This window comes from Garra rufa, chromosome 24, assembly GCF_049309525.1.
Source record: "Garra rufa chromosome 24, GarRuf1.0, whole genome shotgun sequence".
In the NCBI taxonomy this organism is placed as follows: domain Eukaryota; kingdom Metazoa; phylum Chordata; class Actinopteri; order Cypriniformes; family Cyprinidae; genus Garra; species Garra rufa.
In genome coordinates this window covers 22,170,190-22,197,820 of record NC_133384.1, presented here as the reverse complement: position 1 = coordinate 22,197,820, position 27,631 = coordinate 22,170,190, and the positions used below count along the sequence as shown (strand labels likewise).

The following is a 27,631-nucleotide window of genomic DNA, read 5'->3' as shown; positions in this document are numbered from 1 at the left end:
TGAAAGAAAAGGAGAGAAAGCATTGAAATGTTCTCAGAGGAGCAGCACAGTGAAAGGCTTTTATGGGTGAATCTCACAAAAACTGACAGGAACACATTTCGGTGTATGAGTGTGTGTGTGTATATATATATATATATATGTAAGCTAATATATATTCTTAAAAAGTAACTTATTTATTTTTTATTTAAATAGTTTCAAAAAGCTGGATAAGTACTTTAATTATGTAAAAATATGTGCTATTTTTTAAGTAACTGTTACTAATTTTATTTAGAAATAATAATAAAAAATATTTTAAAAGTTGGATAAATTCCAATATTTTATGTACAGAATATGTATTTATTTATTTATTTAATTACTATTTTTTAATTTATAAATACGCAAAATGTAAAGAATAGTTGTAGAAATGTAGTAGTAGTAGTAGAAATGTTGGGTACCTATAAATATAAATTAGACTTTGTTTTAATATATATATCTATATATATATTAAGGAAGTCTAATTTATATTTATAGGTATGTAATCTAATATATTCATACTTTAATTATGTAAATTGTATGCTTGCTCATTTTTAAAGTAACTAAAGTGATTTTATTTATAAATTAAATAGTTTACAGAGGTGGATAAATAAATATATATACTGTATATATTATGCAGCATTTATTTAATGCATTTAATTAATTTAATTATTTTATGAATTTATAATCTAATACATTCATACTTTAATTATGTAAAATACATGCTATTTTTTAATGTAACTGTTACTATTTTTATTGATAAATAAGAAAAAAACAATAAGAAAATAGTTTGAAAAGTTGGATAAATTTTGATATATAATCCACAGAATATATTTATTTTTTTAATTACAAGCTTTCTATTTATAAATAAACAAAATGTAAAAAAAATAGTTGGATAAATGATGTTATATTAAATTAAATAATATTTTATAGTTCCAAATAAAATTAGGAAAATGTTTCAAATATATGTTTCAAATATTTTAATTAGAAGGACGTCTAATTCATATTTATAGGTATATAATCTAATATATATTCATACTTTAATTATGTAAAATATATTCTATTTTAATTGTACAAAACCTTCTTGGATCATATCTAATCTCAAAGACGAAAATACAAAATTATGTTGTCCACAATGACAATCAAATTTATGAGTATTTGGTAACACTTTACAATAAGGTTCATTAGTTAACATTAGTTAAAAACATTAGTTAACATGAATTAATAATGAACTGCACTTATACAGCATTTATTAATCTTTGTTAATGTAAATTCCAACATTTACTAATCCATTATTAAAATCTTGTTAACATTAGTTAATGCAGTGTGAACTAACATGAACAAACAATGAACAACTGTATTTTCGTTAACTAACGTTAATGAAGATTAGTAAATACAGTAACAAATGTATTGCTCATGGTTAGTTCATGTTAGTTAGTACATTAACTAATGTTTAATTAATGAACCTTATTGTAAAGTGTTACCGTATTTATTTATTTAACAAGCTTGTATTGCTCTGAGATCGTCAATAATGAGTATGAATATGATTTTTTTTTTTTAAATGGACATAATTTTGGGGGGAAATATGTTACATTTAAATACAAAAGTTTTGGTCGTAAAAAAAAAACTTGATTGGCATTGTGGAAAACATAATTCTGTATTTTCATTTTTGAGATTAGATACAATCCAGGCATTTTTTGTGCGATTCTCTAAAAGTGTTATCTATACAGGAGCTCAATATTATGACATTATCACATTTCATTAGTTTGGCCCATTATGGATTCCCCATATTTCTGATTCCTTTCAAGTACGTTATTCATCGCAAGTTTGCCTATCCGAGAATCAAATCTGATCTTGCACAAAGCTCCAGATTATGTGAATGTGATTAAGCTCCTCATGGCCTTTCATTCTGCTGCCGCTGCTGCTGCACCATTGCAGGATCTCTCGTGAAGTTACTTCATGAAGTTAATTAGGCTTTGTGTGAGAGCGACTGCAAGAGCAGCGTCTGCGGCGAAGAATGTGCTGAAAAGACTAATTTTGGAACCGAGCGAGGAATTAACCCGAGCTTGAGGGAAGTGCTCTATCAAATGCTGATGGAGCTTTCCTACTCGCATCCCTCTATAACTGACCATGCTTTTTAACAGGAGGCAGGCTACCAAAACTGTGTGCTCCTGGGTAAATTTTATCTTGCAAGATGACTAATATGACAAAGTAGGGCTATTTTTGCATTAAACTGTTAAGTCTGTTTCCCGCATCTGCGTCATATGTAGAAAAATGGGCCATAATACCCCCGATGAGAGCTGCTGGATGCCTTCTGAAAAAAAAAAAAGAGGAAGAAACCTTGATTTTACCTCGGTACTTACGCAAACCTCCATTCGAGAGTCTAAAGCAACACTTGACGCTGAAGTGTAAAAATAAGGAAGAGCCGTTGTGAAGTACAGTTTGAAATGAAGAGCAGAAGATGCTTTTTAGATATTGAAGCTCTTATGTTTATCGCTTACAACTCGCAAGATTGCTATAAAATCAATCCGTTCGTCAAGCACCATTAAAATCTTTATCAAAGCATGAAAACACGGTCCATTCCCAGAATTGCAGCCAAGCTCTTCATTTGTAATACCTGTGCTTTATATAAAATGTACCATTGTGTTTTTGCTGAGCTTTCAGGATGTATTAATTGCTCACGGTACCCACATACAGTAATTTGTAGAGATCAGCAGTAAATTCCCTATTGAGAGGCTCAGTTTAACTCGTGCCTGAATATAGCAGCCTGTTCTAGTTGTTATATAAGACGAAGCACCTAAAATATATCTACTTTGACTTTTCTTCAGAGATTTCACAAGAGCAAAGAGAGCTGCTCGTGAGTTTTTACTGTACGGCGTATCATTTGAATTTGTAAACATACAGAGCCTACTTGATTCTGGCCTGCTGAATTAAATAGAGTTTTCTGTCTGTTGTATTTCGGGCTATGTAGATTTTGATGTTTTGATTTGGAATGGTTTTTGTGTTTTCATAAAGTGTCCAAACATTTCTTAACAAATCAAATATGTCATAAATATTCAGGTTCCCGGTAGCAGCCAGGTGATTAACATTTTACTTTACTAATTTATGTAAGTACTGAATTATTTGCCTAAATTAAGAGGGCAAAGAACCCAACAAATATTTAATTTCAGTGATATTTTGCGTGCTATATATTAAATATATAAATATATTCAGTATATATGTTCAATACACTCTTAAAAATAAAAGTGCTTCACAATGCCATAGAAGAACCCTTTTTGTCTAAATGTTTCACAAAAGGTTCTTCGTGGTGAAATAAGGGGTTCTTCAGATTATAAAAAGGTAAGAAAGAGATGGTTCTTTAAGGAATCTTGGACTGAATGGTTCTTCTGTGGCATCGCTGTGAAGAACCCTTTAAAGGACCTTTATTTTTAAGAGTGTATTGATCAATAATTATAAATGGAATATAATTTTAATAGTATACATGATAAATTGATAGTATATATTGCATTTTCTAAAATCAAAATTATATATTTATTTTTATAAAATAAATATAAATTTTTTGTATTGTATTATTGTTTTGTTTACTTTTTTTCTTTTTTAATCTTTTTTAGATATAATAAATTTATTTTATAAATAATAATTCAATTTTATATTATTATTTTATATTATATTTTACTTTATGTACATTAATTTTTCATTTTTATATTCAATTAAGTCAATTGAAAAGCATTTCATAACAATAATTGAATTAAATTAAAATTGTTCTTTAATAAAGTTAACAAATGTTTTGCCTTTTTGTCCTTAATGTTATTATTTTTAATAAACAATATATATTTTTTATTTTTTTATTTTTATCTTTAGTGTGTGTGTGTGTGTGTGTGTGTGTGTGTGTGTGTGTGTGTGTTGGAAAATATTTTATTTTTGTATTCAATTTTATACATATTTTTATATATTTAGTACAATAAACTTAAAACAGTAAAATGGGTAAACTGCAGGCGATAGTAAGAGAAATTACATTTTAGTGATATTTGCACATGATAATGCACTATATATTACATTTATGAATATATTAAGTATTTATGTTTAATATTTATTAGTAATTATAAATGGAACATAATTTTAAAAGTTGACATGATAAATTCATAGTATATTGCATTTTATAAAATAATTCATTATTGTATTTTATTGTTTTTTTATGAAAACTTGTGTTCATAAAATCTTATTACATTCTTTTTTCCATCTTATTCATGTTTATACATTATGCCATTTTATTTTTAATGTTAATCATGTATTGCTTATTTTATAAGCAAAATGATAATATGAGGATATTAGGTCAAGATCATGCTCCATTAAGATATTTTGTAAATTTCCTTCTGTAAATATATCAAAACTTAATTTTTGATTAGTAAAATGCATTGCTAAGAACTTCATTTGGACAACTTTAAAGGTGATTTTCTCAATACTTAGATTTTATTTTGCACCGTCAGATTCCTGATTTTCAAATGGTTGTATCTTAACCAAATATTGTCCTATAATAATGGCAAGCTTATTTATTCAGCTTTCAGATGATGTATACATCTCAGTTTTAAAAAGCTGACTAGATTTGTGGTTCAGGGTCACATATATTCAGTACAATAAACTTGTAGTAGGGATAAACTGTTGGCAATAGCAAGGGAAATTAACCCCATTCTTTACCTATCAGATTGAGAGATCACTAAAGCTCATACTGTATGCAGTGTTTGTGTTGAGTCTGTAAATCAGTGGAACAGTAACAGTTTTGTGAGCTCAGTTTAATACCATCCTGTGAATCTGGCCTCTGCTCCTCTCAAGCATGGCTAATGAGCAATTACACGCACACTCACTCTCACACACGCAGACACATAAACACTCTACTGAAGATGGATGGCACTCATAACTTACACTGAGGTGCTGGCAGGGAGACACAGAGGCGGTGTCTTGATTCACGTGAAGCGTCACCTTGTATCCGTCCCGTAGCCTCGCTCCCAAGGATGTGAGGCGTTACACTGATGATATTTACAACCTTAGCGGATCCTGTGCTGTTGTTGGGCCATATGTTAAGGGCCCTAACACACACATGAGTCTGAGTGACATGTCATCTACTGTATGTATAGTGGGAATCATTCATGTTAACATAGATCTGATGCATCCAGACATAGCTCAACAAGCCAACCTCTGCGAAAAACATCAGAGGAACAGCTACTGAGGAACATGGTGTTGCATGAGTGAGTCCAAGCCACCATCAGAGATTGTCTGAAATGGGGTTCAAATATTTTTCATATTGAGTTTTATCTATCAATCATCAAATTGTAATAATTTCTAATATATTATTATATATAATATTTTCAATTATAATGTTGTGATTAAATTAACTTTCAGCATTATGAATAATTAATACGTTAAAAATAATCTAGCAATAATTCATGATTTTATATGATTCTAGTCTAATGTCATTATTTTATATTGAATATTTTTTCTTATACTTGCATTTGTAATATTGCTGTACTTGTAATGTTTCGCGTTTCAAACTATTCATTAGATTTATTTATTAGACTTTTTTTGGTAGCATAAAATTGTGAACAATGTTTTGATCAGCTATTTCTCAGTTGAATATACACTGTAAAAAAAGTAGTTTCAACTTAAAATAATTTGACTTAAAGGTGCCATAGAATGCATTGAGAGAATATTTTAAATTGTTCTCTGATATCTACATAGAAGGTATATGGCATAGGAAAGGGCAAACAATCTCCAGAAACGGTTTTACAGGTCCATTTACAACCCTAGGATTTGTCCCTAGAATGAAATGCTCTGTGATTGCCTTATTTGGAAGCTTCATGAATATTAATGAGCTCTGCTGTGATTGGCTGTTTCAAAGATAGTATACAATTTTATTATCAGCTATTTATTAGTTGAATATAATGAATAACATGCATTATTTATATATTTTTTTAATTGTTGGCTTATTGTTATTTGTTGGTAATTTAATATTGTGGCATGTATAGACTTCATAATATAATACAATATTTATTTATTAATTCATTCATTTATTCATATAACATTTGTGTCCTTTATAATTTTATTATGTAGTAATATAGTAACTTTTTTATATAGTGTCTTAACTGCCATTTTTTGGATTCTATGCATTAATTTAATGCATCTTTGCTGAATAAAAGTATGTATTTCTTTACAAATAATTTTTATATACTGTAAAATACTTATGCAAACCCTTACACATTTATTTTCATACTTTTTTTATTTTAGAAAATTTGTGTCCTTAATTTTTTTAAATGTATTAATATAGTAATTTTTAAACTTTTTTAATGTGTTTGCAGTTATTGTTTATTTTATTGGATTTAATGCATCCTTGTTGCATAAAGTATTAATTTCTTAAAATAATTTTACAAAAATGTTACTGAACTCAAACTTTTGAACAGTAGTTTGTGTATGAAATGAACTTACACATTAACTCATATTTTGTTTATATAAATATATATATTATTATCATAAAATATGTATATACACTATAAATACACACATGCACACTCACACTAAATATTATATTATATTATATTATATTATATTATATTATATTATATTATATTATATTATATTATATTATATTATATTATATTATATTAGTTATTTACTTTTTGTTCTCGAATGTGGGAATGGCCTTCTGTTATGTACACAACAGCTAATAAAGCAGGTAATTTGTGTCATAGCCATTACCACATCATGCATGTTCGCACAGCTGGAACAATATATTGACCAATCAGCATCAAGGACCAAAACCACCCTCTTTAAAATGAGAAATAAAGCACTCCAGCGGGTTGCGCTCCTGCTGCTTAGCAGATGCACATTTGCATCTAAACCACTCAGACCGACAACATGCGCACACAATAATTTCATTTCATCCAGATAACATGTATGTCTTTATTGGAAAACCTTCTGTACTACATCTTAAGGATAAACACAATCTCACCGGCATTCTTGGCTGAAGTGCTTTCAGAAGGTGATATTTTCCTAATGTCAACATTTGAAGCTCCCTCTTCAGAGCAAACAGATGGATCCATTCAAAATAGAGTCATTCAGATACCCCCAGTAAAGCAGGGAGCCCTTTATTGTATAGCACACCTTTTTTCCCCAGCAAAGCAAATGGCAGAGCAGCAAATCATTCCTCTAATATGTTTCTGTTGAGTGGGAGTGACCTTTGGCAGGGTGTAATATCACGCAGAGAAAAAAAATTGCTAGGAGAAGCAGTCGAGCAAAAGAAGAAAGGGCAGTTTGTTTATGATCACATTATACTGTACCAGAGCACTGAATCTATTGATGCCAATGGTAAGGAGATGCTGGATCCTCTGATTCCTGTCTCAAAGGTCAGGTAATTTAAAAGAGCAGCCTATTATCAAACCTATAGAATATTCAAAGCCTCTGCGCAAGAGGAGATTAGAAACATTGGATGTGTGTGAGTGTGTGTATGTGTTTGATTCATGAGACGCCAGATAGAAGATTGAAAGAGAGTGCAGAGGGAGAACATTTCATATTCAGCCTCAGTGCTGGAAGAATGCGCTTAGAGACACGTTCATAGTAATGTCCAAGGGCTTTTTAGTTTTAATTCTCATATGTTTCTTATTTGAATGTTTGAAATATCTGGTAAAACAACTGGCTTTCGTAGCCGCTTTATGAATACAGTTTGAGGTATGAAATGCTGTTGTCATGACAATCAGTTGCACGTTTCGTATGATTGTGTGTTTGTGAACATTCTTGTCTTTGTGAAACATTAAAAAGTCTGTCTAATCACATTTTCTTTGTCTATACCAACTTTGCAGTGCAAAAATCAGAGTATTTGGTGGCTGAATATTTTCACTATCGAAACGAAGGACAACCAACTAATCATTTAGTGACTCATTTGACTAGTTCATCTGATTTTTTTTTATTTGTGTGGCAGTGCTTTAAAGTTATAGTTCACCTAAAAATGAAAATTAGCCTATGATTTACTCACCCTCAAGGCATCCTAGCTATATATGAATTTCTTCTTTCAGATGAGTCCAATCAGAGTTATATTCAAAATTGTCCTGGCTCTTCCAAGCTTTATAATGGCTGTGGGTGGGTGGTTTTGCTCAACAGTCCAAAAGAAGTCCTATAAAGTGCATCCATCCATAATAAAAAGTGTTTCACATGGCTCCAGGGGGTGAATAAAGGCCTCCTGTAGCGAATCGATTTATTTTTGTAAGAAAAATATCCATATTTCTAATATTATAATCACTCTTCTATTGCTTGCAGTAACTATCATACATACGCCGCTCCGGCACCTGTGAGTCTCAGGAAAACCAATGTTTGTTTACAGGAGCAAAGGAAGCTTTCTTACTTTAGCAAAGGAAAGCCAGTCTCCTTTTGGCTTAGATCGAAATCCTCCAACGTATTTCTTTATAAATCCTTGTTTTGTACTTCTAATTCGTGACTGTTGTTTGTTTTGCTCTCTCTTTTGTGCTTCCGCGTTCGTCACTTCACAGCGGTGCATGTGCTATGCATACATCATACGTTATCCGCCCGGACTGGCTTCCACGTGATTATCAAAAGTGATTTTAATGTTTTAAATATGGATATTTTTCTGACAAAAACACATTGATTCACAACAGGAGGCCTTTATTCACCCCCCAGAGCCGTTTGAGGCACTTTTTATTATGGATGAATGAGCTTTATTGGACTTCTTTTGGACTGTTTAACAGAAACAATTACCCACTGCATTTATAAAGCTTGGAAGAACCAGGATAGTTTTTATTATAACTCCGATTTGATTCATCTAAAAGAAGAAAGTCATATACAGCTAGGATCCCTTGAGGGTGAGTAAATCATGGGCTAATTTTCATTTCTGTGTGAACTAACCATATTAAAAATTTATATATTTCTGAATGTTCTCTAATTGTTCAAAATGTTTTACATTTTAAATGTTTTTTCTTGGTTATATGGATTTTAGGGGAATGTTCCATTGTATTTGAAAACATTTTTAAATGTTCTATGTATGTTCTGAAACAAGTTAAAGGGTTACTCCACCCTAAAATGAAAATTTTGTCATTAATCACTTGTTGTTCCAAACCCGTAAAAGCTTTGTCCGTCTTCTGAACACAATTTAAGATATTTTGGATGAAAACCAGGAGCTTTTTGACTGTCCCATTGACTGACAAGTTATTAGATGAACGGTGCTCTAAAATGTTCCGTTCATTGATGTACTGTAAAACTTGCTGGACTAGTTGATTTTTTGGGATTTAAGAATCAATTTAGTTTTGTGAAATCTATATTTTTTTACCCATTTTTACTTGTTAGCCGGGTAAAATACTCCAAAATGCTCTCTAAATTCATCCCCTTTAAATTGTCACAACAAAAAAGTTAAAGTATGTTTTACATTTTCTATCTGTGTTTTTTTTTTTTAGCATCTAACACCATGCTCATTGCATTTGAAGATGCTGTTTCTCATTAAAAGGTTTTATAATTATATAATTTTTAAATAGAGTTTGTATACATTGTGTCACATACTGTCAGGCTGTTATTTTTAATCTTGTCCTTAATGAATGTCTTTTAATACGTCACTTTTTTCCGATTTGGTTCCACTTTACGAAATCATTCTTGACATTCATTTTTATCTAATACTGAAGAAGCATCTATACACTTTTCATTATGTTAGTGTGTGTTGTAATGAGTGGTGATCTGGCACTAGAGTGTATTTTTAATGTTTAAGCTGAGGGTTCGTGGCTGTTATCAGAGGTGGAAAGCAGCAGCGCTAATCTTCTCTTATGTACACAGACACGCACTTCGATCTATCGCCGTTCCACAGCTGCAGCGGCCCGCTATCCATTCTAGTGAAACTAGAAATACAAACAAGTACATTCAGCTCTTGATATACATCCACTGAGGTACACAAGCAGTTTTGCTTTATTAAAAAATATAAATAGTTTCTCAGGATCAGTTAGAACAAGGAAACAATTCTATTCGAGGTGCAAAGGCCATTTGAGATGATGTGTTTTGATTCTGTGTGGATTAAAAACATGAATATTTTACATGTAAATAAAATTGTAAAAAATAAAAATAATAATTACAAAATATTTTAGCAAGGCTACATTTACATTTAAATAAAATTGTAAAAATAAAAAAATATAAAATAAGTTAATAAAATAACAATAAAAATCTTACCGTTTAAAAACATTTGACTGGTAGTATATTTGATCAAAAAAACTACAATGGCATTTTAGTACCACGTAAAAAAAAAAAAAAAAAAAAATTACGAGATTAAAGTCATAATATTTTGAGAATAAAGTCGAAATCATGAGAATAAAGTCGAAATATTGTGAGAATAAAGTATTTAAATTATTAAATACTTGTTGAGAATAAAGTTTAAATTGTGAGAATACAGTCTAAATATTTTCACAATAAATTTGAAATAATTTCAACTTTATTCTCAAAACATTTAGACTTTATTCTCGAAACTTCGACTTTATTCTTGTAATTTCGACATTATTCTTGAAATATTTTGACTTTATTCTCGTAATTTTGACTTTATTCTCAAAATATTTCGACCTTATTCTCGAAATATTATGACTTTAATCTCGTAATTTTAGATTCTTTAATTTTTTTTAAGTGGCACTAAAACACAGTGGTAAAAAACTGTAAAAACGGCAATATTGTAAAATATTGTTTTGAATATTGTTTTAAATGTAATTTTTCAGCAGCCATTACTCCAGTCTTCAGTTTCCCATAATCATTTTGAAAACAAAATCTGTTGTAACATTACAAATATCTTTACTGACACTTTAAAGTTTAATTAAATTTAAAACTTAAAAATGTAATGCATACTTTCTGAACAGAAGTATTGTTTCTTTAAAAAAAAAAAAAATTACTGATCCCAAACTTTGTACAATAATGTATTACGATTCTGAGCATAAAAAAAAGAATTGCTTGTCTTGTTGCATTATATGGTTCAGAGAAAGAAGGCGCAGATTAGCAGAGGAAAGTTGGCTGTTGCTCACAAGTGTCCTTCAAACTGGCTTAAGGAAAGACTGTATACGGTGTCAAAGGAAGCAGAACACAGCAAAAAGGCTTAGTATGCGAGTTAATTAAAGAATTACACCGTCAAACGCTGTTGTCAGGAAATAGCAGGACTCACTGAAGCACATTATCGGCTAGTTGCCCTCGTTAACAGCCTCTTTTTCAAATGAATAAGAGAAACTGTCAGCGTTTCACTAAAATGGTGAGCGCACAGTGTGGCCCCAGAGAGATGTATTTACCAGCCATTGTCGGAGCCAATGCGCCGTTTTACTCCCAACTACTCTTAATGATAGAGGACAGGTTCTACAGTGATGGAATTAACCAGCGGTGGATTATAAAGTCATAGAGAAATATATCGAGTCGACGCTGGAACTGACCGTTAAAATTCCTCACAGATGAAAAAAAGATGAAAAACCTACTGCGAGTTAATAAACACCTGCTTTATTGTTGTTTATGGGTCCATCTATCATTTTTATACAGAAAATATATGCAGTCTCATATTTGCCAGGTATTACTTTCTGCTCGCGCAGTGTTTACGATCGCCGATGACAAATAATAGATATGAGACGGGTCGCCTGTCGAGATTTTATGCAAGATCTTATCCAGTGGGTTTGTGTGCGCCCTTGTCCGCTTGTGCATTCTATCTCACGCTGTGCCGAGGAAAGCCCTTGTCCGTGTAGTGATGTGTGGGGTCGCAGAAGATACACCATTTCTGATAAAATAAGCTAATGGAATATGAAGGTCACCGAAAGGTCATTCTCCTGGCAGAGTGGCAACACTTCATGATGATAAAGTCTGGAGCACAGGCCTGGAGCAGCAGCGCTTACACATACAGTGATAAGCAGCATACTTACTGTTTAGAAAAGTGTGTCAACAAGACAAGATTTTTACTTTTTTTTTTTTTTTTTTAGAATTGCAGTTTTATTTGATAATACAGTTGAGGTCAGAAGTTTACATACACCTTGCAGACTCTGCAAAATGTTATGTTTACCAAAATAAGAGGGATCATGCATGTTTTAAAATTTTGTACTGACCTGACCATATAGTCCACAAGAGAAAATAATAGTTACATTTATCAAAATGACGTTTAAAAAGTTTACATACACTGATTTTTTTTTTTTTTTTTTTTAGTTGAGGGGTAGTTGTTCAAGTTTCTCTTTGTTTGTATTTAAACTCTTTCCAACAATGACTGTATGATCTTGAGGTCCATCTTTTCACACTGAGGACAACTGAGGGACTCATATGCAAATATTACAAAAGGTTCAAACATTCACCGATGCTTCAGAGAGAAACACGATGCATTAAGAGCCGGTAAAAGCATGTAAAAGTTACGTGCTTTTTTCAAACCAGGGAAGTGACGTCGACGTGTCGCCATTTGTAGTTTTTTCGACTAGTAGGGATCGGCTAAAACGTGTTTTTAAAACACTCATGGTGGACTTACAAATGTTCTGATGCAGCGTTTTGTGAGTACATAACCTATTTACACTACTGCACAAGTTTGGTAAGATTACTTGCACGTTTAGTGGTGCAATTTACGAGATACATCACATGTACCATTCACTCCTGTAACAAGCAATTCGAAAAACTCTAATATCTCCATAAATGTTCGACTAAGGTAAAAAAAAAACTTCGGATGGGGTATTTAGATGGGCTTCGGAGTGCATAGCAATGAAGTCAATTCTACTCCGAACCATCCCTTTAATGCATTGTTTTTCCCTCTGGAGCATCGGTGAGCATTTGAACCTTCTGTAATAGTTACATATGAGTCCCTTAGTTGCCCTCAGTGTGAAAGGATGGATCTCAAAATCATACAGGTTCAGCACTCACTGATGCTTCAGAAGGAAACTTGATGCATTAAGAGCTAGGGGGTGAAAACTTTTGGAATTTAAAGAACAGGGCAACTTATTTGTCTTCTGGCAAACATGTAAGTATCTTCTGTAGCTTTTGAAGGGCAGTACTAAATGGAAAAAAAACCCATGATATTTAAGCAAAATAAAAAAATGTACACATCTTCATTCTGTTCAAAAATTTTCACCCTCCGGCCCTTAATGCATAGTTTTTCCTTCTAAAGCATCAGTGAGCGTTTGAACCTTCTGTAATAGTTGCATATAAGTCCCTCAGTTGCCCTCAGTGTGAAAATATGGATCTCAAAACCATACAGTCATTGTTGGAAAGGGTTCAAAAACACAAAAATTCAGAAAAACCAAAGAATATGTGGGCAACTGTTCAGGACAAACAAGGGACTCATGAACAGCTTTCAACTATCACTAACTACAGGTAACAACACAGTATTAAGAATCAAGTGTATGTACATTTTTATTTTTATAAATTCAGCTATTATTTTCTCTTTTCTCTGGAATACATCTTTTATGTGAAATATCTTATTCAGGTCAGTAATAAATAAAAAACAACATGCATTTTGTATGATCCCTCTTATTTTGGTCAAATAATTAACATTTTGCAAATTCTTCAAGGTGTGTGTAAACTTTTGGCTATAACTGTATATCGTCTTTCATTTATTAACTGAATGAGTGTTTGACCTTATGATGTGATCTGTCAAGGTCGAGTGAGATTCAAAACAGTCAGTGCTGGTTACTCAGCTTTTAGTTAAAGACTGAAATTTAATTAGCCCTTTCTTGGGAGGTAATTAATGATATTCAGATAGATTTTCACCTGCTGGATGTGTTTGCATGCAGTTGAAGCTGTAAATCAAGCCCTGAGGGCCTTCAGTGCTAAACTGGTTTGAGACCTTGAGTTATTTGAAATCTTCATATTGGATTAATGAGTTTGAGTAAACCCAGAGCCAAAACACCCACACTCTTACATTGAGCCAAATGGATACTCTGCCACCTCATTATGTAGTTTTTTTTTGTTTTTTGTTTTTTCAGAGAAACACATTTATGCTTGTTTTTTAATCAAATTTAATTGTGTGTGTGTGTGTGTGTGTGTGTGTGTGTGTGTGTGTGTGTGTGTTATATTGAACAATGTTGTTGATAATTAGGTCTAGCTTACATAAATTCATGTTACAGTCACTTTAAATAGACATTACCTACACATTCAGAAGAAAAAAACATTTCTATTTTAGATTTTTACATTAATGATAATCAAGGCAGTAACAATGTATTTTATTTGTGAACTGTTTTTGAGTTTTTCAGATCATCAAGGCTCGGTAAATATTGGTCACAGACACAGGGATTTACTTTAAATTAGATTTACAGAGATTTACACCAAGCTAATTACTCATTTTAGTTTTAGTATGTTTTTTAAGTCCAATTGTAATTTAGTTTTTTCTCTCCTTTTTTATTTACATTTATTTTTTAATTTTAGTTTTCTTTTTTCCTTATTTTTTAGGGTTTAGTTTAAATTTAGTTTACATAAACTAACAGTCAGAATATTGGGGTCAGTAAGATTTATTTTTTTTTTAATCTTTAAATGCTCACCAAGACATTAAAACAATAAAAACAGTAATATTGTGAAATATTGTTACAAAATAAAATAACATAAATACATAATATTTATTTTATTTTGTTATTATTATTTTTTTTTTATGTAATGTATTCCTGTAATGGCAAATGAGAAATTACAGCAGTGAAATATTGTTACAATTGAAAATACTGTTTTAATAATTAAAATATTTTATTTTATTTTAAAATGTAATTTATTCTTTTAATGGCAAAGCTGAATTTTCAGCAGTGAAAAAAATAGTGTTTTAATTGAAATAACTGTTTTAATAATTAAAATATTTTGTTATTTTATTTTTATTCTATTTTATTTACAAAAAATAATGGCAAAGCTGAATTTTCAGCAGTGAAATATTATTATTTAAAAGAACTGTTTTAATTATTTTATTTTATTTATTTATTTTGAATGGCATGTGTTCCTGTAATGGCAAAGCTGAATTTCCAGCAGTAAAATATTGTTACAATTGAAAATAACAGTTTTAATTATTTTATTTTATTATTTTAAAATGTAATTTATTCCTGTAATGGCAAAGCTGAATTTTCAGCAGTGAAATATTGTTACAATTGAAAATAACTCTTTTCATAATTAAAATGTATTTTATTTTATTTTAATTGTATTACTTTGAAATGTAATGTATTCTTTTAATGGCAAAGCTACATTATTTTATTTTATTTTATTTTATTTTATTAAAATGTAATATATTCCTGTATTACCTGAATTTTCAGCAGTGAAATATTGTTACAATTTAAAATAACAGTATTAATAATTAAAATATTTATTTATTTATTTATTCATTCATTCATTCATTCATTCATTCATTTTTCAAATGTAATTTATTCCTGTAATGGCAAAGCTGAATCTTCAGCAGTGAAGTATTACAATTTAAAATAAGTGTTTTAATAATATATATTTTTTATTTATTTTAATTTTATTTTAAGTCTTATTTTAAGTAAATTAGTTATTTTCTTACTTTTTAAATGAGTTTTCCCATTAATGCCATTATATTGTTCATTCTGACTGATTCACGAACGTAAGCGCAAGGGGCGGGACTTATCGCATGAACCAATCACAGCCGCTCATAACCAGTCATATCCAATCATATCACAATGACAACCTCCATTCCTTCTCATTTACGCCCCACCAAACTCACCGCACGCTTTAGGGGGTCTGTTAAAACTCAATGGGCTCAGGGGAGGCAAGAGAGACAGACTTCTGTCGGATAATGTTTCTTTAGAGAAAACAAGTGATTTTTACACTTTTTAATTCTATATTTTGTAATACTGGTGTTGTTTTATTTTTGTACTACTATTTTTTCTCATCCAATATTTTGAGGAGACACTGCCTCCCTTGTCTGCTCACTGAACTTTACTTCTCTTCTGTCCATCAGCTTCTCATTATATATTCTGGCTCAGGAAGCTTAATTCAATCCATCAGGCTCCCCCCTCCTCTCTCACCCTGTTTCTAGCTCTCTCTCTCTTTTTTCCTTTTTCAAGCGGTCTTCATTAATCTCAAACTGTGTCTAATTATCGTTAGCCTGCACTGAGCGAGTGCAACATTTTCTCTAAAGGAAGCCGAAGAGTCATGGATGGTCTCCGAAGATACATTGAGCCTTTTTTTCCCAGGGTGCACTTTGTGTTTGGTGACTAATAGTCCTGTTTTACGGCTTCACTGGCAGTGTTGTGGTAAAGACTCCGAACTCTGCCATTGATCGTCTCGCGCTCCAGATTTATGAGACACTCCACTGTGACTGCCTAGCAGACAGTGGCTGCCACATTACCCTCATATTGAGCGAAATGGATACACTCTGTCACCTCAATATGTTAAAAAGCAAACAAATGCACAGTTAAACTGATCTGCCTCTTAGAGGGATCAGACGAGGTTGCACCTGTATAAAGATAATGAGGGAGTCACATGACCTGTGATGTCATCTGATGCCATCCTGTCTCGCCGTAGATATTCATTTTCCCTTTTCACACCGTTTTTGAAACTTAATTTCGAGCTTACATAAGCTTGGTCAATCGTGAGTCATCAGGCATCAAGATGAATTATTTAATTACAAGTTTTGGGCCATTTGAGAGTACTGTAGAGACTAATCAAGCAGTTTATTGAATTTGCACTGCAGTTTTCAGCGTATGGGTCACAATGGACAACTAGTTAACTCATCATTCTGCAATTAGCTTGTCATATAGTGAGTTTTTTTTTCGTTAATTTTTTGTTAAAAAGAGTTTATTTTTTAGGTCTTATTTTAGTTTTAGTTTTGTTCCTTGTTATTCTTTTTTCCTTATTTTTTAGCATTTAGTTTAATTAAAAAAATATTGGGGTCAGTAAGATACTAGATTTAAATGTTTTTAAGTTTTGTATGCTTACCAAGGACTGCATTTTTTAACAATAAAATGATTAAAACAGTAATATTGTGAAATATTGTTGCAATTTTCAAGAACTGATTTTATTTTATTTTATTTTTATTTTTTCTGTAATGGCAAAGCTAAATTTTAATGTGAAATATTGCTACAATTTAAAATAACTGTTTTAATCATTTTTTATGTAATTTTATCAATTTTATGTAATGGCAAAGCAGAATTATGTGGAAAAAGTGAAATATTTTTACTATTTAAAATAACTGTTTTAATATACATATTTTAAAAAAAAAGCTAAATTTTATTTTATTTATTTTTTATTATATGTATTATTATTATTATTATTATTATTATTATTATTATTATTATTATTATTATTATTATTATTATATTTTAAAATGCAATTTATGGCAAAGCTGAATTTTCAGCAGTGAAATATTGTTACAATTTAAAATAACTGTTTTAATAATTATTTTATTTTATTATTTTTAAATGTAATTTATTCCTGTATTGCAAAGCTGAATTTTCAGGAGTGAAATATTGTTACAATTTAAAATAACTGTTTTAATAATTGTTAATATTATATTATTTTATTTTATTTAAAAAAAGATACATTTTATTTTATTTATGGTTTTTTATAATATTTATTATCATTATTATTATTATTAGTAGTAGTAGTAGTAGTAGTAGTAGTAGTAGTATATTTAAAAAATAGAATTTATTCCTGTAATGGCAAAGCTGAATTTTCAGCAGTGAAATATTGCTACAATTTTAAAAATAACTGTTTTAATCATTTTTTTTACATTTATTTTATTTTATTTTATTGTCTGCAGTAAAATATTGTTACAATTTAAAATAATGTATTTTTTGTATTTTATATTTTATTTCATTTTATTTTGAAATGTAATTTAATTTATTCAGCAAAGCTGAATTTTCATAAGCCGTTAAGATAGTGTCACATGTATCATTTCATTGAATCATGAATCGTTTTAATAAGGTGATTTAGTGTTCAATAAATATTTATCTATATATTTAAGGATTCTTAATTTTTTTATTATTTTTTTTTAATGTTATAAATGTTTTCAAAATATTTGTCTTTATAAATATCTGTATAAAAGTAATTATTTATAAAATATTGGACAAAATATTTTTTAAAAAGTGAACAATTAATAATTTAATCACACATTTGATTTAGCATCCCCTTTAAAGAAATGCAACATCCATATGGCTGATTGTGATTAGTTAAGGCAATGTTTATCCAAATTAGTTAAAATACAGTTTTCCTATCCAGTTTTACTATACATAGGCTTTTTATTTCCCATAGAAATTCTTTTTATCTGCCACATAGGCTTCTGTTTCTACGTTGTAATATTAAATGTCTCTACAAATGTGATACGAAAGGTTTTGACTAGTAACACTCACTTTCTCTCTATTATGTACCTGTTAAGAGCTTTAATTCTCATTGCTGTCATCTCTTCCTCCTTTCTGCTCCCTGCTTGTCATTCTTTCATTGTATCACATCTCGTCTGCCTGTCTTCTCATTGTCCTCTCATTGTTCCTGTACCTAGACCTAGTGAACCAGTTCTGTGAGCAGGTCCTGAACTTCTTGTTTTGTCCCTACTCTCCTGCCATAGCCCCGTCCTCCCCTGGTGTTGACTCCGTACCCTTGCAGCGAACAGGAAGTCAGAATGCCACAGGGACATTTCCCAGAGGCGGCTACACGTCCGGTCAGGGTGCCAATTACACAGATACTTACCGTACGTTGCCATACTGCTCATCAGTGGAGTCTCCCTACAGCAAGTCCGGCCCGGCCCTGCCACCCGAGGGCAACCTGGCCCGCTCACCCTCCATCGACAGCATTCAGAAGGATCCCAGGTGAGTCTGCATGCCCATTGGACCTGGCAAATGTACACATATGGATTAGATTTGAGCTGGAAGAGCAGCTGCTGAAGGGGTGTTCAGGAGTTGTGTGTGTCACTTTTTTGGGGCCGCCTTTGCAAACAATTAGACAGTCCTTGCATTTATATTGCTGTTTATTGAGTAAGTACAAGTGAGTATTAGTATTTTAGAGAACTATAGAGAGACTAACCAAGTTGTAAGTTTCAGTATTTTTAATTCCAACGTATGAGCATATGGTTTATGATGGACAACTGGTGGACTGATCATCTAGCTTGTCTTATAGTGAGATTTGAGTTTTAGTTTAGTGCTTTGGTCTTATTTTAGTTTCAAAGTTACTTTTTTATTTTAGTTTAGATTCTCTATTTCTATTTCTTTTTTTAGTCTACATACACTACTGTTCAAAAGTTTGGGATTGTAAGAGTTTTTAATGTTTTTAAAAGATGTATCTTACATGGAAGCCCGTTTCCACCACTGAATTTTTGAGAATAAAAGTCAGAATTGCGAGATCTACATTGGAAATTTTGAGAAATAAAGTCACAATTCTGAGAAATAAAGTCACAATTTTTTTATTTTTTCTTACGAGTTTATGTCTCACAGTTATGATTTTATAACACCAATTGTGTCCGAATTCTGAGATGTAAACTCGCAATTCTGAGAACATATCAGTCTTTTTTCCTCCTCAGAATTGGACTTTCAACTGTGACTCACAACTGCGACTCACAACTGCGAGATTATATCTCAAAATTCTGAGAAAAAAGTCAGAATTGTGAGAAAAAAGTCAGAATAGCAGGATATAAACTCAGATTTGTGAGAATAAAAGTCCAAATTACAAGCTTATTTCCAGCTATTCTGACTTTATAACTCACAACTGCAAGTTTATATCTCAAAATTGTGAGAAAAAAGTCAGAATTGCAAGAAAAAAGTCACAATAGCGGCATATAAACTCAGATTTGTGAGAATAAAAGTCCAAATTACGATCTTATTTCCAGCTATTCTGACTTTATAACTCACAACTGCAAGTTTATATCTCAAAATTGTGAGAAAAAAGTCAGAATTGCAAGAAAAAAGTCACAAAAGCGGCATATAAACTCAGATTTGTGAGAAAAAAGCGTCAAAATTACGAGTTTATGTCCTACTATTTTGACTTTGTAACTCACAAAAGAGTTTATATCTCAAAATTCTGAGAAAAAAGTCAGAATTGTGAGAAAAAAGTCACAATAGTGGGATATAAACTTAGAATTGTGAGAAAAAAGTCAGAATTACTAGTTTATATCCTGCTATTCTGACTTTATAACTTAAAATTGCGAGTTTATGTCTTAAAATTTTGAGAAAAAAAGTCAGAATTGCGAGTTTATATCTTGCAATTCTGACTTCAAAAGTTACGAGTTTACATCTCAAAATCCTGAGAAAGTCAGAATTGTAAGAAAAAAGACACAATTACAATTTTATATCCTGCTATTCTGACTTTATAACTCACAATTGCGAGTTTACGCCTCAAAAAAGTCACAGTAGCGAGATATATACTCTGATTTGTGAAAAAAGTCAGATTTATGAGTTTATATCCTGCTATTCTAACTTCATGACTCACAATTGTGAGTCAATATCTCAAAATTCAGAGAAAAAAGTCAGAATTACGAGATTATATCCTGCTATTCTGACTTCATAACTCGCAATTGTGAGTTTACATTTCAAAATTCTGAGAAAAAAAGTCAGAAATGTAAGAAAAAAGCCAGAATTATTCCACTATTCTGACATTATTACTTACAACTGTGATTTTATATCCGGCAGTTCTGACTTTATAACTTGCAATTGCAAGTTTAGATTTTAAAATTCAGAGAAAAATTCTGAATTGTGAGAAAAAAAAGTCAGAATAAACTCAGATTTGTGAGATAAAAGATAAAATTACATGTTTATTTTCAGCTATTCTAACTTCTAACAATTGTGAGTTTATATCCCTCAGTTCTGACTTCATAACTCGCAAATGTAAGTTTATATTTCAAAATTCTGAGAAAAATTCTGAACTGAGAGAAAAAAGTCAGAATAGCGGGAAATAAACTCAGATTTGAAAAAAGAGAGTTACAAGTTTATTTATAGCTATTCTGACTTTATAACTCACAACTGCAAGTTTATTCTAAGAAAAAAGTCAGAATTGTGGGAAAAATAGCGGGATATAATTTTTTTTTTTGGTGAGAAAAGTTTATATCCCACAATTCTGACTTTATAACTCACAACTGTGTTTATAAACTCGACAATTAACTTTTTTATTTTTCATTCAGTGGCGGAAACGGGCCTCCATACTCTAATGTTCACTAAGGCTGCATTCATTTAATCAAAAATGCATTACGAAGCACTAATATCATGAAAGATTATTACAATTTAACATTTTATGCTATTTTCAATTTTTCATATATTGTAAAATGTTATTTATACCTGTGATGGCAAAGCTGAATGACTCCAGCCTCCAGTGTCACATGATCTCTCAGAAATCATTATAATACACATTTAGACAGTCTATCAGGGTAAAATCAAATTCAGCATTCACAGTAAACATTTGGCCGTGACATAAATAAGATGGAAGTGATTTGGTAGCCATAAGGGAGCTCTGTTTTGTTATCTTCCGTTCATATCACAGTACAGCAGTTGACTTATCAAAGGCTAATCCTGCTGGGTCTTTATACTACCGGCTCATCTTTTTCTCTCCACTGTTTTTTCTGTCTTGTGCAAATAAATTATTTGAATATGTAAATGAGGTAATAAGAATAAATATTTTAGAATGTGATACATTGTTCCCCACGATTCTGTCTCAGACGGATTCTATGCATATGTAGGCAAATAACTTTAGATTGAGATTTCTGGTTAATAGATAGACTGTTACTTAGTCCCTTACTTGTTTCTTAGTCAATAGCTTTTGGAAGTGTGTTATTTGTTGCATCTTTTTCCACTTTTTGCACAGTTGCTATGGTGTTCAAGGTGGTTACAATGGTCTTATTAATAGAACATCTCTTCTCTGCAATCAACAGTTTCAGATATAATTCACATCCATAGTACAATTTATATGGAATGAGTTATGGGAGTAAAAAGTAGTAACAGTGACGCATGCCGTAGCAAACACTATTATTTTAGTATTGGCTACTGATGGGAAACCATAATAATGAAGACTGGGGGTATTACACTGGCATAAAAATAATATAAATAATTGTCATTCTTCACACCTTGCTCAAATAATACAATAGATACTACTAAATTTACTCTTTACCTCTATGTCATCCAAGATGTTCATGTCTTTCTTTCTTCAGTTGAAATGAAATTAAAGGTTGTATCCTTAAAGGATACAACCTTTAAGGTTTGTAAGGAAAACAATCCAGATTTTTTTCTCTATATAAGTAGTGGACTTCAATGGGAGCCAATGGGTTGAAGGTCCAAACTGCACTTTCACTGCAGCTTAAAAGGGCTCCACACAATCCCAACCATGGAATAACGGTCTTATTTAGCAAAACGATCTGCCATTTTCTAAAAAAAATAAATAAAAATGTTTATACTATTTAACCACAAATGCTGGTCTTGCATAGGGGTGAGTAAGAACTGGTACCTAAGCTAAAGTGTTAATCGATATTTGTTAGGTTTTCTCTTGTTTGAATTAGTACTGCTCAATTATGAATGTATAATAATTATAACCACTCAATTATAACACCTTATTTATTTTTAAACAAGTCATTGATATGCGTGAAAGTATTAATTATAAATAACTAAAAACTTTATTTTCCATTTATTTCCATCCATTAATGTTTCATATTTTCATTTGTTTGAATTCACACTTTCTTTCTGCACTCCTCAATTATAACACTTTATTTTTAAAGGTTAGCTGATATGTGTGATAATATGATTAAATCACTTAAAACTTTCCTTTTCCATTTTTTTTTTTAATTGGACAGTGATGATCGCATGTTGCCATTATAGAAAGTGGCTCCTCATCTGCTCGGTGTTACAGCGCTCCTGGAAAACTCGACAGCAGATAATTAGTTGTGAGTTGTGGTGACACATGCACTCTGGCTCTCATGCACTTATGGTTGGGCTAATAAACGCCACTGCAGTGGTGCTATTTAGTGTTAGTCTAGGCAGAGCTGATGACTGCATACTATTAGTGTTAGAGATGTTACTTTGAAATGGTACGAGCTACTCATAATGTAAAGCAGCTACAGTCAAGAAGCTAAAAAGCACGTTGCTGCTATCACAAGCTAGCTAACTATGCACTTTCTATTGAAATGGTTTGTTAGGACAATGTTTGGTCGAGATACTGTACAGCTATTTGGAAATCTAGAATCTGAGGGTGCAATAAAATCGAGAAAATCGTCTTTAAAGTTGTCCAAATGACATTCTTAGTAATGCATATTACTAATCAAAAAAATAAGTTCTGATATATTTACGGTAGGAAATGTACAAACTTTGTGCTTTGTTACAGTACTTAAGGGTTTTTTCGGAGTATCTGTACTTTACTTGAGTTTTTATTTTTTTAGCCCACTTTTACTTTTACTCCACTACATTTCCTAAATGTTTTATTTTTCTTAATTTTGCAAAACTTTATAAAAAAAAATCTCACAAAAGTATTACATTGTCTGAAAGTGTTTGTTTTGAGATAAAACTCACAATTCTGATTTTTTTTCTGAAAAATATGAGTTTATATCTCGCAATTCTGACTTGTTTTCAGGATTTTTTTTTTTTCCCCCACAATTGCATGACAAACTCGATTCTGACTTTTTTCTTCGGTTTGGGTGATATAAATTTGCAGTTGCGAGAAATAAACTCAGAATTCGGACTTTTTTCCACACAAAAATGAGTATCTCACAATTCTGTTTTCTCGCAATTCTGACTTTTTTTTCCGCAAAAATGGATATAAACTCGCAGTTGCGAAAAAAAATACTGCATTTACTTGTACTTTTCCTTTCAATAAGTACATTTAAGACTTAAGTACAATAAGTATCACATTCTTTAAGACTTTTACTCAGGTAATATTCTAAATGGTGACTTCAACTTCTACCAAAGTCGTTTTCTGGTTTTCAGGTACTTTATACTCCACTGGTCCAGGGTTTAAATTATTAAGCATCTTTCTAATCTTTTGTTTAGCTTATTTCTATCAATTCAGTCTAGAATTTCAAGAGAAAGCTTAGGCGTTGCATGTTCTGTTCAGTCCCAAAATCAACATTGACAGCCAAACAGATACAGTTTGATACGCTGATGCACAGGCAACTACTTCTGAAATAAATGTGTGATATAGAGTCTCTTTGATCTTTATTGTACACTTTGGTCTTTTATAGTGTGGAGGGAGTGAAGTTGATTGAATAGCATTAGTACTAGCAACAGAACGAAAGCGTGAGCTCTTTAGTCTGAGTGTGACTGAGTATGATTCATATAAAGGCAAGGCTGTGCCTGGAGTCATTCAGCCTGAATAGAGCACATCTGGGAGCACAACTTTTAGCAACCTTGGTTGTGGAAGTATTTTCCCATTAATTTTCTCTGTAGGGATTTCAATAAAAAGTTCTGATGATATCCGAGATTGCTGGATCTATTTTCCTACTATATAGGGGTGTTAAGACTTGTATGGCTTAATATAATGTAAAAAATGTCTCATACCGAAAGATGTAGTAGAAAACCCATTAAAGCTTTACATTATTTTAAAAAATCCACATCGTTTTATACATATTTTGTACTATGGGGGGTGTCTATTTTAATGACATTAAATGTTGCACTTGATTAGCTACTGGTGCTACCTCTTGCTATCTTTACCACAAAACATAAAGTGAAATTCTGATACGATGCCACATTGTTTGGCTTTTAGTTGTAATTTTCAGTTGAAGGGCAACAATGGAAGCAATGTAAGTCTTCACTGCTTTCCTAGTGATAAGAAGAGGATAAAAGAATGGAAACATGTCTGTGGACGAATAAAACTTCTTGAAGACCTGCGTCTTTGTTCTCTCCACTTCAGCCCTTATGCCTTTGAGGCTCTAGTACACCACAGCTACTGAAAGAGCTTACAAACGGCAGAGGCAGGAAATGCTAGAAGTCATCCTGGCAGGATGTAAACATGCCAATGCCACTGAAGGAGTTTCTCAGTGCGAATTTGCCTCGATATTGAGGCAATTAGACTCCTTGTGGAGTCCTTGTGTGTTAAGCCTACGCTTATATCCATCGCCACCTGTAAGCTCTTTCAGTAGCTGTTGTCATTGTATCAGTATTTTATTTTCGAGTTGTATTGCAGTAAAAATAGCAACAGGTAGTGCCAGTAGCTCACTGAGTGCAACCATTTCACATCATCGAAATATTGGGGCCCCCCATAGTCCAAAATATGTACTGTATAAACGATGTGGATTTTTTTAAATAACGTAATCTTTCATGGGTTTCTACTACATATTTTAATAAGACACATCATTTATGTTATATTAAGCCATACAAGTCATAATACCCGGGGTTCCCCCTAAATTATTAAAGAAATTAATTAATAAATAGAATTACCTTCAAATCATAATCATCAAGCATAAGCATGCTGTATACCATTTAACAATTTCCCAGCTCATAGTAGGTTTGTCTGAAAATGTATACTTTCTCTGAGGAAACAATTAACTGTGTTTTTACTTCGTGAACCCTTTTTCTCTATTGGGTTTATGAGCGAACACAATGCAAATAGCCAATGACTTAGACTCTAAACGGCGCTTGTTCCCTTATGTGACAAAATTCTAGCTTGTTCTCTTGAGAAAATGGCTTGTTTAATTGCTTTTTGTGTATATTTTGCTGCGTGACAATAAGCTGTAAGTGGGTTATGACTCTAATGAAGGCTATTTCTGCTCTGTTCTGGTGTTTCCTCCCTGGAGATGAAGGGATGAGGGAGGACAGGTATGCTAAACGCACACTGCCACAAGTGCTGCAGCTCATAATAAATTTCGACATCCTCAGCCCACGGCAAGTGTGAAGCACTGCTAAAAAGTGTTTTTTTTTTGTATACATTTGTAAGGGCAAAGCATGTCCTTGGGTGAAACGCTAAACTATTCAAAATGACAAAATGACAATCTTTGACCTTTCCACCTGAAAGCGCACGTGGTACAACCCAAACCACAAGAAATGAAGCACAATACTGACAGAATACAGAATTGTTCTAAAGTGTCAAAAGTTTTTCAAGCAGCTGTTGTTCACAAGTTAGTTGTGTGACATCCATAATTTTCACAACCAACTGCCTCAAAATGTATCTCAGACAGGTGTTTGGGAGTTGCGATCCACATATGTGAAATATCTTATTGACACGCAGTGATTAAACAAAAAGTGCATTTGCATGTTAGTAACATTCATCATGCAGCTAAAAATGTGTTTAAAGCACTCAGGAAACCATCAAACGCTATTGCAAGATGCAAAATGCATATCAATACATTAGAGGTCAAAAGTTTACACTCCCCTTTTTTGTCCTGAACTGCCTGCTGTTCTTCGAAAAATCTTTCAGGCCCCAGAAATTCTTTAGTTTTCCAGCATTTTTGTGCATTTGAACCCTTTCCAACAACAACTTATGATTTTGAGATAATCTTTCCACACTGAGGGCAACTGAGGGACTCATACACAACTATTATAGAAGGCTCAAATGCTCACTGATTCTCTAGAATGAAAAATCATGCATTAAGTAAGGTAAATTTTACTTATTTTGTCTTCTGGGAAACATGCAGCTATCTTCTGTAGCCTCTGAAGGGCAGTACTAAATGAAAAAAAATATGATATTTAGGGAAAATAAGAAAAATCTACACATCTCCATTCTGTTCAAAAGTTTTCACCCCGGCAAAGCATGGTTTTTCCTTCAGGAGCATTAGTGACTGTTTGAACTTTCTGATCTCAAAATCATACAGTCATGTTGGAAAGGGTTCAGTAGGTCAGTACTAAATAAAAATAGGATGCATTTTGTATGATCCTTCTTATTTTGGTAAAATAATTAACGTTTTGCAGATTCTGCTATATATATATATTCACACCAGGGCTGCAACACTTGCCATCTTTGGCCGTATTACGGTTGCTGATCTGGAGCGATAAACAGAGTTATGAGCCACCTGCAGCGTGAGAGAACAAGGAGGAAGAAGGGAGACTGAGGGATGAAGATAAATGAGTGTGATTGAATGGGGGTTATCGATTTGCCGGCGTATCCCGTAGAGCTGGAGAGAATAAGGGATTGCCATTGGAAAATAAAGGGGTCTGCTTTTCGCCTTCCCCTTTGTATTGATCAAAGCTTAGGTGCAAACCTCCTTTTCAACACAGTCATTATTGCTGGGGCACCAAGGAGCTTTTTCTCTGCTTTGTTTTAATGTGGATGCGCACTCTAGTGCCGTCCTTGTCCACTCAGGGACAAAGCGATGCTTCTGCATTGACAAATACAAATGCACACTGTGATTTACAGAAAGCATCTTGTGGATGTAGGGAAGGTGATGCCCTTGAGTGACCGATGGATGGTTAATAGAAAGAGAATAACCTGCAATGTTTGTAAAATGGTGGTTGGTATTATTCTGTGAAGGGTCTGTGAAACTGGAGGTCAATCTTAAGATATGCATTACCGTGGCAGAGTGGCAATTTGATGCATTAAGCTGCTTATACATGGGAATGCTGGGCTAGTTATAGCCAGAGCCATATAAAAAGAGAGTTGCGACACTCCCATAGGCTTCCATAGGAACTGAGGAATGCGGAAGTAAAGCATGTCATGGAGCGGTCAATAGTTCCAAACAACCAATAGCTCCTCCATTGAAGCCCATTCATTTCAGCGCTTCTCAAGCACAGTCGCAAGTATATTGAAGAAATTACTGCATTTCTTTACATTTTAACGCATC

At 32.1% G+C, this 27,631-nt stretch overlaps 1 protein-coding gene across 1 annotated transcript in view; it reads left to right on the top strand.

Annotated features, from left to right (window-relative positions):
- The window catches only part of ctnnd2a (catenin (cadherin-associated protein), delta 2a), a 452,260-nt gene that overhangs the window by 202,797 nt on the left and 221,832 nt on the right, over positions 1-27,631 (top strand). Inside the window, exon 9 of the mRNA XM_073830570.1 lies at positions 18,458-18,764. Coding sequence (XP_073686671.1) covers positions 18,458-18,764 — 307 coding nt within the window. The remainder of the gene's footprint in view (positions 1-18,457; positions 18,765-27,631) is intronic.